Source organism: Lycium barbarum, chromosome 12 (genome assembly GCF_019175385.1).
Source record: "Lycium barbarum isolate Lr01 chromosome 12, ASM1917538v2, whole genome shotgun sequence".
NCBI lineage: Eukaryota > Viridiplantae > Streptophyta > Magnoliopsida > Solanales > Solanaceae > Lycium > Lycium barbarum.
Window position 1 is genome coordinate 103,242,749 of NC_083348.1, and position 14,543 is coordinate 103,257,291.

General features: G+C 35.3%; 2 protein-coding genes across 2 annotated transcripts; one reads left to right on the forward strand and one right to left on the reverse strand.

Annotated features, from left to right (window-relative positions):
- Positions 1 to 2,561: 2,561 nt before the first annotated feature.
- Positions 2,562 to 9,577, forward strand: LOC132621238 (ABC transporter B family member 15-like). Its single transcript, XM_060335423.1, has 8 exons — positions 2,562 to 2,985; positions 3,102 to 3,156; positions 3,411 to 3,589; positions 3,680 to 4,137; positions 5,020 to 5,336; positions 5,477 to 5,700; positions 6,983 to 7,897; positions 7,989 to 9,577. Exons 1-8 carry the CDS (start codon positions 2,755 to 2,757, stop codon positions 9,375 to 9,377), a joined length of 3,768 nt encoding a protein of 1,255 aa, XP_060191406.1. The 5' UTR covers positions 2,562 to 2,754; the 3' UTR covers positions 9,378 to 9,577.
- Positions 9,578 to 11,045: 1,468 nt separating this feature from the next.
- Positions 11,046 to 12,683, reverse strand: LOC132621239 (signal recognition particle 43 kDa protein, chloroplastic). Its single transcript, XM_060335424.1, has 2 exons — positions 11,991 to 12,683; positions 11,046 to 11,655 (listed from the first exon to the last, which is right to left on the reverse strand). The coding sequence occupies exons 1-2, from the start codon at positions 12,553 to 12,555 to the stop codon at positions 11,114 to 11,116; spliced, it is 1,107 nt and encodes a 368-aa protein (XP_060191407.1). The 5' UTR covers positions 12,556 to 12,683; the 3' UTR covers positions 11,046 to 11,113.
- Between the last annotated feature and the right edge of the window lie 1,860 nt (positions 12,684 to 14,543).

Below are 14,543 nucleotides of genomic sequence, written 5' to 3' on the forward strand. Positions count from 1 at the left end.
TCTCATTTGACACTCCCTAGCAGCAGCAGGGACAGTGGATATAAGTGATATGTTAGTGTTGGTTTTGTTTGCTAATGAGAAGAATATTCTTATAAAACTTATTCCTACAAAACGAGCGTGCAATAACTAGTCATTGTTGTGTCAATAATATGATCAAAAGACTATTTATTCAAATTTAAATTGGTAACTAGAGAGGAAGGTAATTGGATCCTCATGTCAACGACATATTGTTCAAGGGTAATATGGAATCTCTTCTTTTTTTAAAAAATCGAATTAGTTTTACTCACTAACAAGCACATTTTCATTTTTAATGGATTATTTTCAGTAAAGATATATTCTTCACATTGTGGCGTTTTCCGTGTCTCAACATCGTGGAAGACACAAGGTATTGGTATAGAATATCTTTTTCTTCTAAAACATTTTAATTATGCTGTTTATCGAATTTTATTACTAGAGCTACGTTATTTAAATCAATATTACTAATTGATATTGGAGGTGTAACCATACAGGATTGCAAAGATAGAAGAAGCAACATGCAATTGGCTAGTGGAATCGCATTTTTTTTCCTAATTTCTTTTCTTTTTAATTATTTTTTCCTTCTCTTTTTGCGAGAAATCTTTTACCGTGTTTTTTTTTTTCCTTTTACTGGAATTTGTATTTTCTTCAATTTTAGTGGGTATCCTGACCAGTGGGAGCATCATATCTTAATGAAATTTATTATTAATATGTTTTGAAATCCCTAAGTGCCAAAGTTTGTTTTAGTATGTTTCCTCTGGACTGTGGCTGAGGGTATTATAGAGTCACTGGTTTCTTAGAAGAAGCGGAACGTGATTAGTCTTTGCTTGCTTAATTAGGTAGTAAACTTTTTAAAACTTTCTCATCACCAAGTAGTGCACGCATCAATGATTGAAAAATCTATGACTAAAGATTATAAATTATTGAGTCAAAAAGCATTTATAACTCATTGGATGCAGAATCTTTTCTTTATTTTCACTTTTAATTTGTTGTCTCTTCTTTTTCTTTTCCTTTGGCGTCCATCAGTCTATTTGTGACTGGTGATACAGAATGAATGCATCTCCTATGGAAACCCATGCATATTTAATCTGAAGGCACGTGAAGAAGATATTAAAACTGAAGCACTTGGGAGCTTAATCTGTGCCTTAGATCTCTGTGATACTATTTTGATGGGATATGCCTCGTAAAATGTAGTAATACGTGTCAAACTATCCATTTCAAACTAACAAGACAGTGTTGAAAGAGGAAACTTCGAGTATTTAATTGAAGAGTTACCTTAATTTGCCTTCTTGCTCTTCAAGAGTCATTGGAGTCTGTTCCAAGTTTACACACACACACAAAAAAAAAAAAAAAAAAAAAAAAAAAGAAGGGGAAAGTATAAAGGACTCTTGCTGCAGCACAGAAAACTTTGGACCCCTTTGCCACGGTTAGGAAGATGTTGGTATCTCGCGCAAACGATATGTATATGGGCCTAAGTGTGTCTATTTTCCAGAAAAATTTGTGGTCATTCAGATTTATGTTCATCATACAAAAATCTCTATTTTCTTTTTGTCATATAATAATCACCTTATTTTTCTTCTATTATTAAGAATAAATTTGGCTGAACTTTGTAAAACCCACACCTGAAATATATGTGACGTGGCAATCTATCACATTTCATATGAGAACATTATAAAATTCAACTACAATTATATTTTGTGATAACCGAAGAAAAGTAGAATTGAATATATGTGACAAGAAAAGCTTAATAAACGTTTGCGTAATGACATAACGATGAATGATCGATTACCCCCCAAAAAAAAATAAAAAAAATAAAAAAAAATAGGTGAATGATCACCATGAAATTTCTCCACATTTTCCAGCAGCGAATCTTAGAATTCTGGTGGCACCATTGCAGAATCTCAAGTATATGTTCTTTTTTGTCATGTTACAGATATCCCACGGCTGTGTCAATTTACTTTGATTTACGCATCTTATCTATTTAACTATAATATTTTTACATTACATAGTCAGCTTATATACTAATATTGTTCTCCTACTCAGATTAAAATAGAAATTAAGGAGACAAAAGAAAATTAGAAATAAACGATGGTAGACTTTTTGTTAACAGCCATCTAATACATTTGTATTTGTTTTTACGTGTGAGCCTCTGTCTGAATATATATATATACACACACATATTTCTCAGCTCGGTTGTCAAAGCATCATAAGGTATCATAAATTTGGACTTAAGGTTGTCAAAGGGATATTTTAACAAATTTAATTTGTCTAACACAAGCTATTTTCTTTATAAGATGAACTACTCGTCTCCAGCTATAAACTACAAGAGTAAAGGAGATCATTGGTGACGCTGAAACTAAATCATTCTAGCTATGATCGTCATTAATGACGAAACTAGGAAAAAACTGAAAAGTCAACCGCAATACACTCTCCAGACACATGTTACATGTACATTGAATTTAACTGTTTAAATATATAGTAGTACTAGTATTTTTTTAACAGAGTTTTTACTATTTCTTTATTCAATTCGAACTATTTATAATCATGAAATAGTACCACCAATCGTGCTAAGGCCTTTCATTCCCCATGACTATTAGGTCTCTCTCCCTCTATAAATAGCTCACATATATGAGTTGTGGTTTATTGAGTTATGAACTGTCTCTATATTTGTTCAGTGTTTAATAGCATAGCAACAAAAGGGTAGGTCAGAAAAAACTTGAGGAAAAGTTGTCAGATATCATGACTACGAAGAGTAAAACGATGATACAAAAGAAAAGCTACGGCTCTTTTCGGTCAATTTTCATGCATGCCGATAAAGCCGATATTTTGTTGATGACATTAGGATCTTTGGGGGCGGTTAGTGACGGTGTTTCCTTGCCGGTGATGCTCTTAGTCATGAGCAAACTCATGAATAATCTTGGTGGTTCTGATACTTCTAACACCGATAATTTCACGCACCATATCAATGAGGTAATAATAAATACGCATTCACAACTTTTGATCATATAAAGAAGCTATATATATGGATTGGTACTTTTACGTATGTATATAAAATAATTAACGGAGTTTGGTTTATTTGACTGCAGAACGCTTTGGTTCTGGTTTACCTTGCCTGTGGACAATGGGTCGCGTGTTTCTTAGGTTTGTTTAATCTCTTTTCAGTATTTCGACGATTCATCTGCTCTTTACTTCACAGGCAGATGCTTATTTGTGCGCAATATTTTCAACTGAACTCAATATTTTTGACACAGAATATACATTCAAATAAATTAAATTCAAACATATTTTAAAAGTTGATCATCAAATTAAAATCCTGAATCCTTCATATGATGGGTTGGTTGAGTTGTTAAGTAACGATTTCTTTTGCTTATAATATGTTTTGTGATACTTTTTAGAGGGATTTTGTTGGACAAGAACAGCAGAGAGGCAAGCGTCAAGGCTACGAATAAGATACTTAAAAGCAGTTCTAAGACAGGATGTAGGATACTTAGATCTACACGTGGCAAGCACGGCCGATGTCATTGCTAGTGTCTCCAGTGACAGTCTTGTAATTCAAGACTGCATTAGTGAAAAGGTTACCTTAATTTCTTCTTCCATTATTCTAAGTTTAGTAAAATCATTCAAACATTAATTAATAATGTTTATAATTTGGAAATTAATACAGGTTCCAGTTTTCTTGATGAACGTAGCAACATTTATTGGGTCCTACGCGGTAGGATTCTTGATGATATGGAGGCTGGCAATAGTGGGATTTCCTTTTATTATTCTCCTAGTGATTCCAGGTCTTATGTATGGGAGGGCTCTTATGGACATAGCCAGAAAAATAAGGGACGAATATGGCAAAGCTGGAACTATTGTGGAGCAAGCAATTTCTTCTGTAAGAACAGTATATTCTTTTGTGGGAGAAAGCAAAACTATAGAAGAATACTCTACTGCTCTTCAAGGAACTGTAGATTTGGGATTAAAGCAAGGTTTAGCAAAAGGATTAGCTATTGGAAGTAATGGCATAGTTTTTGCAATTTGGTCCTTCATGTCTTATTATGGTAGCAGAATGGTCATGTACAATGGAGCAAGTGGTGGCACCGTTTTTGCCGTCGGCGCTGCAATTGCTATTGGCGGACTGTAATCATCTCCATCTTTTCTCACATTCTTTATAAAATATTTTCACTTGAAAAATTATTTTTCAATAAAATGTTATTTTTCAAAACATATTTCGTCTATAACAAACACATAAGTTTTCCCGGAAGTTATTATTCAAACCTCGGAAATGCGCTGTGGTTGTACATTATATTTTTGACTGTGCATTTATTTTGCAAATAAGACAAGTTTGAATACTACTACAATAATACCAAATTCTTAATATTATTTATGTGCTCCATAGTTTGTAGTTGTGTTGGTTTATATTCTTTAGCTGTTTTTGAGGGGTCGTTTAGTTATTGAGATTAGGGAATCAAATTATAAATTTTGGGATTAAATTTGTCCAGTATTTGGTAATGAATATTAGCTAAATCACTAAAATTTATACCAAGATTATGGAATTATTTGCATAGATGTAGAAGCTGGGATTATCTATTAGTAATAAATATTTGCAATCCGAATATTTTTCATTTTTCCGTCTCCAACCATACATTGAAAAATATTTTTTTTATAGTATATTTTGCAAAATCTAATTATTTTTTGGAACATATTTTTCAAAAAAATATACGGTCATATAACAAACACATTAAATTTTCGGAAGTTATTTTTCTAACTTCCGAAATAAGACAAGTTTGATAAACCTTGGAAATGTGTGATAGTTTAATTTTTTGGACTGTTCATTTATTTCCAAATAAGACAAGCTTGACAAATACTCTACGTACTGCAATACCACCAAAATCCTTAAAAATTATTTATCTGCTCCGTAGTTTGTGGTCCTGTTGTGTCATAATTATTTAGCAGATTGTTGAGTAATTTATAATACATGATTTCCTTCCTTTTTTTTTTCTTTTTTTTTTTTTGGAACAGATCACTGGGTTCTGGTTTGTCCAACGTGAAGTATTTTTCGGAAGCAAGTGCAGCTGGTGAACGCGTAATGGAAGTGATAAAACGGGTACCAAAAATAGACTCTGACAATATGGAGGGCCAAACATTAGGTAACATAACGGGGGAAGTGGAATTCAAACACGTTGAATTCGCATACCCGTCGAGGCCTGAGAGCATAATTTTGAAAGATTTTAACTTAAAAGTGCCAACGGGTAAAACAGTGGCGTTAGTGGGAGGAAGTGGGTCGGGCAAGTCGACAGTAGTAGCATTGCTGCAGAGATTTTATGACCCGCTTGCAGGTAGGGACAGTATAAATTTATATGCATAAACTTAACTAAAAACCTATAAATAATAGGTCTGCACTCATAATTTTGAAAATATAGTGAATTTAATGACAAAAATCTTAAAAATTAAATTCTGAATTCGTCCATGCTTGCAGGAGAGATTCTTGTTGATGGAGTCGCTATTGATAAGTTGCAGCTTAATTGGCTAAGGTCTCAAATGGGTCTAGTGAGTCAAGAGCCTGCACTTTTTGCGACTACAATTAAAGAAAATATACTTTTTGGGAAGGAGGATGCATCTGATGAACAAGTCATTGAGGCTGCCAAAGCTTCTAATGCTCATAATTTCATCAGTCAGTTGCCTCAGGGTTATGATACCCAGGTGTGTTCCCTTCTGTACTTTTAATCTCATAACTTTAGCTTATCCCTTATAAAAAGTGGCGACAAAATCAATAGATTTTTTATACCCCGTCCAAATTTGAATTGGTTAGGCTAACAACTCGTTTGTTGACTTGACTGGATAGCGAATAGATTGGAAATGAAAGGATCCATCAGACTATTGCGTCACAACTGGTCAAAATAGTGTTACTCAAATTGCAACTCGAACCTAAATTTGAAGATGGAGAACTATTTAAATTTGAAAAATATATATATATATGTAACTTTGAAAGAAGTTAAGCTAGTATAATTTAAGAAAAATATGTTAGCTTTCAAGGTTGGATCATGGTGCGTGAGTCAAGTTATGATTATTCCATATTGATCCAACTCATTTCACCCAAGTAAATTTTGAGCGACTTGGGTCATGAATTGTTTTGATCCATCCAAATTTGATTCAAATTGCACAATTTACTTGGGTCATGAATTGTTTTTATCCATTCAAATTTGATTCAACTTGCACATTTGCTCCCTCTAGAGACTTTAACATTATCTCGAGAAATTAAACTAAAACTAGTTGTTGTTACTTTCAATTACTACTTGACACACTAACACGACGCAATAGTATTCTGGTATTGCTAAAAATGTTGTCACGCTGATTTCCACTTATTGTCTCAAGCTGACAAGTTGCTATTAATGAATAGTTTTTGCTCCCACGATTTGAGTAATGATTGATTCTTTTGTGTTGAAAGAATTTTTAGAGGCACTTGACTATTGCTTTATAATGTTTCTGTCTCTGAAAGGTCAAAATACTCTCTTAAATATCATTGTATTTCCATGTTGTCATACAAGTTGGTTCTGCCGTAGAATATGTAATGAAGCGGTTTGACTAAATAAAACTAATCCAAAATTCTGTTTTTCTAATGGCGCCGCAAACATTATGTCTCTCTTTCTCCTTCTCATTTATTTAGTTAAGAACCTTTTTGTCAACCAAATAAAAATTGCTCAATATGTTTGCAACATTTATATTCCATCCTTCCTATTTGGGACATCACAAAATTATTAATATCATTTCATACTAATATTCTGAGTTGAGTATTTCGTTATTTTATTCATGATACTAGTAAACGCTACATCTCTAAACTCAACAAAATGCAAAAAATAAAATAAAAAAAAAAGCATTTTACTCAACTAAGTTTATCCTTACAACTATATCAAAACAAACACTTACGAACTTTGAACTCATAAGGATTAAATCTTAAATCTTAGATTTGACTTTCTGCATACAGGTGGGAGAGAGAGGTGTACAAATGTCGGGGGGACAGAAGCAAAGGATAGCTATAGCAAGAGCCACAATCAAGTCACCTAGAATACTCCTCCTAGACGAGGCAACCAGTGCACTCGATTCTGAATCAGAACGAGTGGTGCAGGAAGCTCTAGACAAGGCCGCTGTTGGCCGCACTACAATCATCATCGCCCATCGCCTTTCCACTATTCGTAATGCTGACCTTATTGCCGTAGTCCAAAATGGCCAAGTCAAAGAAATCGGCTCACACGATGAGCTAATTGAAAATGAAGACGGACTATACACCTCCTTAGTCCGTCTTCAACAAACTGAAAAACCCAGTGATGAAATACCCATTGTACCTACAAATAAAAATTTAAATTCTGGATTTGTCTCTGACCATGAGGTACAAAACACAAGCAGCCGAAGGCTTTCGATTATGAGCAGGTCGAGTTCAGCTAACTCGGCTGCGCAAAGCCGTAGAGTGGAAAATGCAACAATTTCCAGTACTACAGAACAAGTATTTCCAGTGCCTTCATTTAAAAGGCTATTGGCAATGAATTTGCCAGAATGGAAGGAGGCAACGTTGGGATGCATAGGAGCAATATTATTTGGTGGAGTTCAACCACTGTATGCTTTTGCAATGGGGTCAATGATATCTGTCTATTTCTTGCCAAGTCATGATGAAATTAAGGAGAAGACTAAGATATATTCTCTGTGTTTCCTGGGGCTGGCATTCTTTTCCCTTTTTGTCAATGTACTTCAGCATTATAATTTTGCAGCCATGGGAGAGCAATTGACTAAAAGAGTCCGGGAGAGGATGTTATCCAAGATGCTTACTTTTGAAATTGGGTGGTACGACAAGGACGAGAATTCCACCGGTGCTGTTTGCTCTAGACTTGCCAAGGATGCCAATGTGGTACGTCCTCTAGTACTATTAGAGTTTAACTTTTCATACGCGGATACTCTAAAAAAATTTACACAATATTGCTGGTTTTACAACCGTACAGGTGAGGTCTTTGGTTGGGGATAGGATGGCATTACTCATTCAAACAATCTCAGCGGTGACTATAGCTTGCACCATGGGCCTAGTTATCGCGTGGAGACTTGCATGGGTCATGATCGCGGTCCAGCCTCTCATCATAGTGTGCTACTATTGCAAGAGAGTGCTATTGAAGAGCATGTCTAAAAAGTCCATCAAGGCCCAAGAAGAAAGCAGCAAGTTGGCAGCTGAAGCAGTTTCCAATCTCAGAACAGTAACGGCCTTCTCCTCCCAGGGCCGAATTCTCCAAATGCTCAAGAAAGCCCAAGAAGGCCCACAAAGAGAAAGTATACGCCAGTCGTGGTATGCTGGAATTGGGCTTGGCACTTCCAACAGTATCATGACATGTACCTGGGCTCTTGATTTCTGGTATGGTGGCAAACTCATGGCAGAAGGTTACATTGCAGCAAAGGCACTCTTCCAGACTTTCATGATTTTAGTTAGCACTGGGCGTGTCATTGCGGATGCTGGAACCATGACTAATGATCTAGCAAAGGGTGCAGATGCTGTTGGGTCGGTCTTTGCAGTGCTGGATCGATATTCATTAATTGAGCCAGAGGAATCAGATGGTTACAGGCCCAAGAAAATAACGGGCAACGTCGAGCTGTGCGATGTGGATTTCTCATACCCTGCTAGGCCCAACGTGATAATATTCAAGGGGTTTTCAATAAAAATTGAAGCAGGAAAATCAACAGCATTGGTAGGACAAAGTGGATCAGGAAAATCCACCATAGTAGGTCTTATTGAAAGATTCTATGATCCCTCAAGTGGTGTAGTGAAAATAGACGGCCGTGACATAAGATCATACCACTTGAGATCATTGAGGAAACACATTGCACTTGTAAGCCAAGAACCAACACTATTTGCAGGAACCATAAGGCAAAACATAGCCTATGGAGCATCAGAAGAAGTGGACGAATCAGAAATAATTGAGGCTGCAAAGGCAGCAAACGCACACGATTTCATCTCAGCATTAAAAGACGGATATGAAACTTGGTGCGGGGACAGGGGACTCCAGTTGTCAGGAGGACAAAAACAGCGAATTGCGATAGCACGTGCAATATTGAAAAATCCGGGGGTGCTATTATTGGACGAAGCAACAAGTGCATTGGACAGTCAATCCGAGAAAGTAGTACAAGATGCACTTGAGCGAGTGATGGTTGGGCGAACAAGTGTCGTGGTGGCACACAGGCTAAGTACTATACAGAATTGTGACACAATTGCTGTATTGGACAAAGGCAAGATTGTGGAGAAAGGGACTCACTCTTCCTTGCTAGCTAAAGGGCCGAGTGGAGTTTACCACTCTCTCGTTAACCTTCAAAGAAGGCCAAACTCTAGCAACACCTTCATTAGTTAATCATCATCAAATGAGATGGGTTGATATTCCCAAATAATCTTGAAACTCCACAACCTCTTTCTTGTTTCTTGTTTTCCTTTTTCTTCCCCAAAGAACTCTTTGGGAGATTTGCTTGGCTGCTTGGAAGCCTGTCTCGCTTTAAATGTATAGATATTTTTATATTTAGCAATACATTTAACTTTACTGCTGGTTACTTCCAATCATTCCACCTTCCACTGTAGCACTAAATCTTATTCTCTTTCATTCTTAAATTTTTTAATCTTCTTGTTCTAGAGAGTTAGAGCTTCATGGAGATAAACTGTACATTCAATTTAAAGGTAACACCTTGTAACCTTAATACTAAAAGACCCTAAAAGAGACTAAAATCTGGCATAGCAAGACATCAATCAAGCAAGAGTAATTGTCATTATTGAAACAGATTACATTAAAACATGAATAGGAAATGTAGAAAAGAAGCAGCAAACAGAGTTATCGAATAGGAGAGCATATTATTATGAGCTAATCCTGAGATCAGAAATCACGATTTTCACAATTTCAAAGTCTCCCATTGATTTGATGTCGATAGGAAACTACAGAAAACACATAGTCCATACTACCTGAAATTGCTTTTACTTCAACAGTTTCAGGATTAAAAAAAATACAGTCTTTCAAATTATGGACTAAAACACATAGCCCTTGTTGGTTTTTTTCCCTTCAGATCATGATCCAAAGAGATACCACTTACAGCATCACTGCTAGTTCATAATGACAGGCTTTCAGTAAGCTGCCTGTCAACTAATGAAAGAGAAAGACCACAAAGTTCAAAATTGTACAAACTACCTTTTTATGCAGCACACCTACTAAAATCCTATACATGCTGTAGGAACCAATGTTAGATTGGTAAACTTAAGCTTTCAGCCACACTTCAAATCCCAAGTCAACAAAATAACACTGCTAAAACCTCACCCTCAGACAGTACTTGGAAGTTTAACACCAATACAGCTTCACAAGGATGAGACCTTAATGCAAATTTGAATAAATGACTCACAACTACCATCACTTTTTCACTTAATTCTCTCTCCTAAATTTCCATGACCCTCCAGAAGATGTTCCTTTCATTTAACAAAGACAATAGCCATGAAATTCAAGAGTTAAAACCATCATACTACTGCAGAGGACATCGGACAATCACCAATTGAACATGATATATTGATTGGAAAGTAGATTTAGCATAATTTAAGAATTTAGGTATGCTAAAGTGGTGATCTACAATTTCCCAGAATCAGGATACCAGAATTAGAATGCTTAGTTACCTGTAACCACAAAAGCAATAACAAAATTCACACAACCGCGTGACTCCAAATTTAGGTAATTCAGCTGTCCAAAATGGACTCCTTTTACTGTGAAATTATTTTCATTACTTTAATCAACAGCAGCGAAACTTAAACAGATAAGAACAAACAAATGTGAATTACTCAAAGAAACAGATTACAGGCTACTTCAAGCACCAAGCAGCTGCTTGAGAGAGTTATCTAAACCCTACTAAGCTAAAATAGGTGATTGGTTATCTCATCTGTTAACCTAATCCAACAAACAGCATTTTTCTTTTTTGATAATTAAATAATCCATCAAACACCTCAACCTGTCAGACAACCTGGGAAAGAGATAATTTACCATAACTATAGTTCATAAACCAAAAGATCATTATATTACCATAAAAAGGAAAAAGAGTACAACCCAAAAGATAAATCATGAGTTCAACTTACTACTTTCTGTTGACCCTTTTCAAAATCTTCTATCAGAAGGGGGTCAACATTTTCTTGAGGTTCCCATGTAGCTTCCTCAATATCAGTCCATTTAACCAAGTATTCGCCTTTCCCATCCTCACCGTCTCTCTTCTCCAAAATACACTCCGCCACTGCATATTCCAATCCAGCCTCAAAATCGTTTACCAAATCCTCATTTATCAGCCATGCTTTCACCCATTCATTATCCTCTCCATCCTTCCATTTCACTAAATACTCTACATTTTCACCTTTCCCTCTCTTTTCCAATATCTCTTCCACTTGAGCATACTCGAAAATTGCATCCTCCAATACCCTAATCACATTTTCTAACCCTAACCTCCTCGCGAATTGCATTGGATTTCCTTTAGGTGTTTGATTCAATATCATCCTCGCCAATCTCAACGGTGTCTGCCCTCTGTAATCCTCCACCTCAGGATCCGCGCCAAGCTCAATTAACAACTTGGCAACCCCAGGCTTCACATACCCGGCTGCCATATGCAGAGCCGTTAAACCTGTAGGGATAGAAATAACAAGGCGTCATGCGGAAGTTAACATTTGCAAAACCTTGAACGACAATAAATCAGACAACAAAGAAAACTACTCCCTCTATCCCAAAATAAGTGCTGCTTTAGGTCATTTCACACCCATTAAGAAAAACAATAAATATAAGGTATAGTTTACTGAGCTACCTCTATTTATTAGTATGTTTCTTGAGAATTGAGCACTATTAAGAAAAAATAGTTCTTAAAGCGACACTTATTGACAAAACTTTTTGCTGTAGCAACACTTATTTTGGGACGAAAGTAACTGTACTAAAAGAAGCATAATATTTAGGTTGATCAATTACCGCCATTTCTATCGCGGTAATTGACGTCAGCACCAGCTTCAACTAGCAGCTTTACACAGGGCTCCGACCCGAGACCTGAAACAAAGAGCAAAGCCGTACGTCCATCCTCATCAACAGCATTTACATCTCTGCCATCATCAGCTTCTAGAAGCTTCTTAAGAGCAGACTCATCCGGCTTTTTCGCCACATTCCACCAAGGTGTTTCGTATTCAGCTACAACATCTTTAGCAATGAAATCAGAAGGAACCCAAGTAGGGGCATGTTCGTCTTTCCACTCTATCAAATACTCCATTCCTTTCCCTCCTTCAATTGCTCGACTCCCAATGATCTTGTTAACTTCACCGTACGTTTCATCCTTATCATAATCTTGAAACACCAATTCTTCTTCTTCTTCTTCTTCTCTTTCTTGTTGTTGTTGCTGGTTCTGAAGTGTAGCAAATACAAGTGGGAATTTGTTCAGTTTTTTGAGTTGGAGAAAAGGTTGATGGGCTAAGGTAGGGAATTGAGGGGGGCATTTGAGTAATTTGAGGCGGGAAAGAGAGGAATTGACGAACAGAGCATCCATTGGACAAGTTGAAAGCAGGTCTGTTGGCGCTTGTTCTTTTGAATGGACATGAACATCTTCTTGATCTTATGAGGGGATGCTTTACGGATAAGATGATATTACTCTCTATCTTTTACTCCCGGTCTATTTTACTTGTCAATCCTTACTAAGCTCTCAGAAGGGCCGGACTACGAGAATTTATTATACGGAAAGGGTCAGATTTGCACTTATACCGTCAAAAATAAGTTATATTTACCTTTTGTTATATATTTTTTTTTTATATCTTTGTGTTTGCCACCCATCTTTGAGGTCATATTTACTCCTCTTTTGTTAAGTCTCATATGCCCATCTAAATTTTTCTAAGTGGTGCCTACATGTCATTTCTTTTCCAAATAAATATTTATCCATTTTAAAAAAAAATTAACCTGCAGCTTGAGCTACTAAATTCTGAAAATTTGGTCTTCATCTTCTTCCTTTAGCAGTTGGCAGCCTTAATCTACACTTTTGTAAGAGACTGATTTCACGTCTTGAACCCGTGACTTTCTGATCACATGACAGCAACTTTACTAAGTATGTCAAGGTTCCCCTTCGAATTAAGTAGATAGTACAAAATATTGTCATTTTAGAAACTCAAGATATAATTAAGTATTTTTCTCCATCTTTATCGTTACGTAATAAATATGGGGAGAGATTAATGTGGTGAAAAAGAGAGTAGAATTAAATTGAAATCAAAGAAGAATAAGAATAATTTAATAAAATTATCCACTTAGTTAATGTTTTTTCAAGTGGCGTGCAAAGGGAAACATGGCAAGCGAAACGGACTGGAATGAGTATTCATCTTTCATCACTTATTAAATGTTTGAGTTGGCGTTTACTCAAAGTGTTGCAGCTCATTTCCTTGAGCTAGCCTGAAATATTGAATTTTAACTAAAAATTTTAAAAAATTAACAAATAAATACACGAGAAAATAAAAAAAATCATTATATGAAATAGAAGACAAATTTATTGAAGCATACGAGTTATATCAGACTCAACAGATAAATTTATGGTCATGTATGGCGTTTGCTTGCGGTATTAATGATAGTTCTCTTTCAAATTGTTTGGTTTAAGTAAATGTCTACTTGATTTGCTCATGTTCATGATGTCTTAACTTAGAGAACCAAGGACAAAAGCTACACAAGGTAATTTCAGGTATGAAGTTATATAAATTTTATCTCGTGACCTTAATTAATGCTCCTAATGTATCTCCGGTCAAATTATTGTATGACCTTATGATTTATTTCATTTTATTTTATACAAATTCTGTTATATGTATATTACACTAAGAAACAAGATAACAAGTATTTCGTTAAACTAATCTCTAACAAGACATATCGGAATTCACCATAATTAATATTCTTTATCATAGTTCACGTATCGCGCGAGTGCTAGTCATAACTAATATGAGGTAACTTCTTTTCTTGTGCTAACATGAATTTACATTAATAAATTTAAAATATATACGAGAAAACTAAAAAAATTATTATTATAAGAAATAAAAGACAAATTTATCGAGGCATGGGAGTTATAGCCAGAAAAAACTGATGAATTTATGGTCATGGTGGTATTACGTATTAATGGTAGTTTTCATCAAAATTGTTGGTTTATGTTAATGTCTACTTGATTTGCTTATGTACATGAGTCTTATTTTAGAGAAGTCAGGAAAAAACTATATAGAAAATTAGTGAAGAAGAGTACGAAGTTCTATAAATTCTATCATGTGAACGCATTCAAATTTTATCATGTGAACGCAATTATTTACCTTAAGAAATAAGAGTATGAAATTCTATAAATTTCATCATATTAACGCAATTAATGCTCTTGATGTATTTCTGGTCAAATTACTAGATGATTTTATATAATTTACATTTAATTTCATAGACAAATAATCTCTAACAAGACATATCAAAATTCGTCATGATTAAGATTTAATATTCTCTATTATAGTTCACGCATCTCGTGGGTATAAT

What these genes read in the sequence shown, in the direction of transcription:
- LOC132621238 (XM_060335423.1), top strand. Translation starts at nt 2,755, where the DNA reads ATGACTACGAAGAGTAAAACGATGATACAAAAGAAAAGCTACGGCTCT. An exon ending in GCAATTGCTATTGGCGGACT is followed by an intron (nt 4,138 to 5,019) that starts GTAATCATCTCC and finishes TTTTTGGAACAG; the next exon opens with ATCACTGGGTTCTGGTTTGT. An exon ending in CTCAGGGTTATGATACCCAG is followed by an intron (nt 5,701 to 6,982) that starts GTGTGTTCCCTT and finishes TTCTGCATACAG; the next exon opens with GTGGGAGAGAGAGGTGTACA.
- LOC132621239 (XM_060335424.1), bottom strand. Translation starts at nt 12,555, where the DNA reads ATGGATGCTCTGTTCGTCAATTCCTCTCTTTCCCGCCTCAAATTACTC. An exon ending in TTACCGCGATAGAAATGGCG is followed by an intron (nt 11,656 to 11,990) that starts GTAATTGATCAA and finishes CTATCCCTACAG; the next exon opens with GTTTAACGGCTCTGCATATG.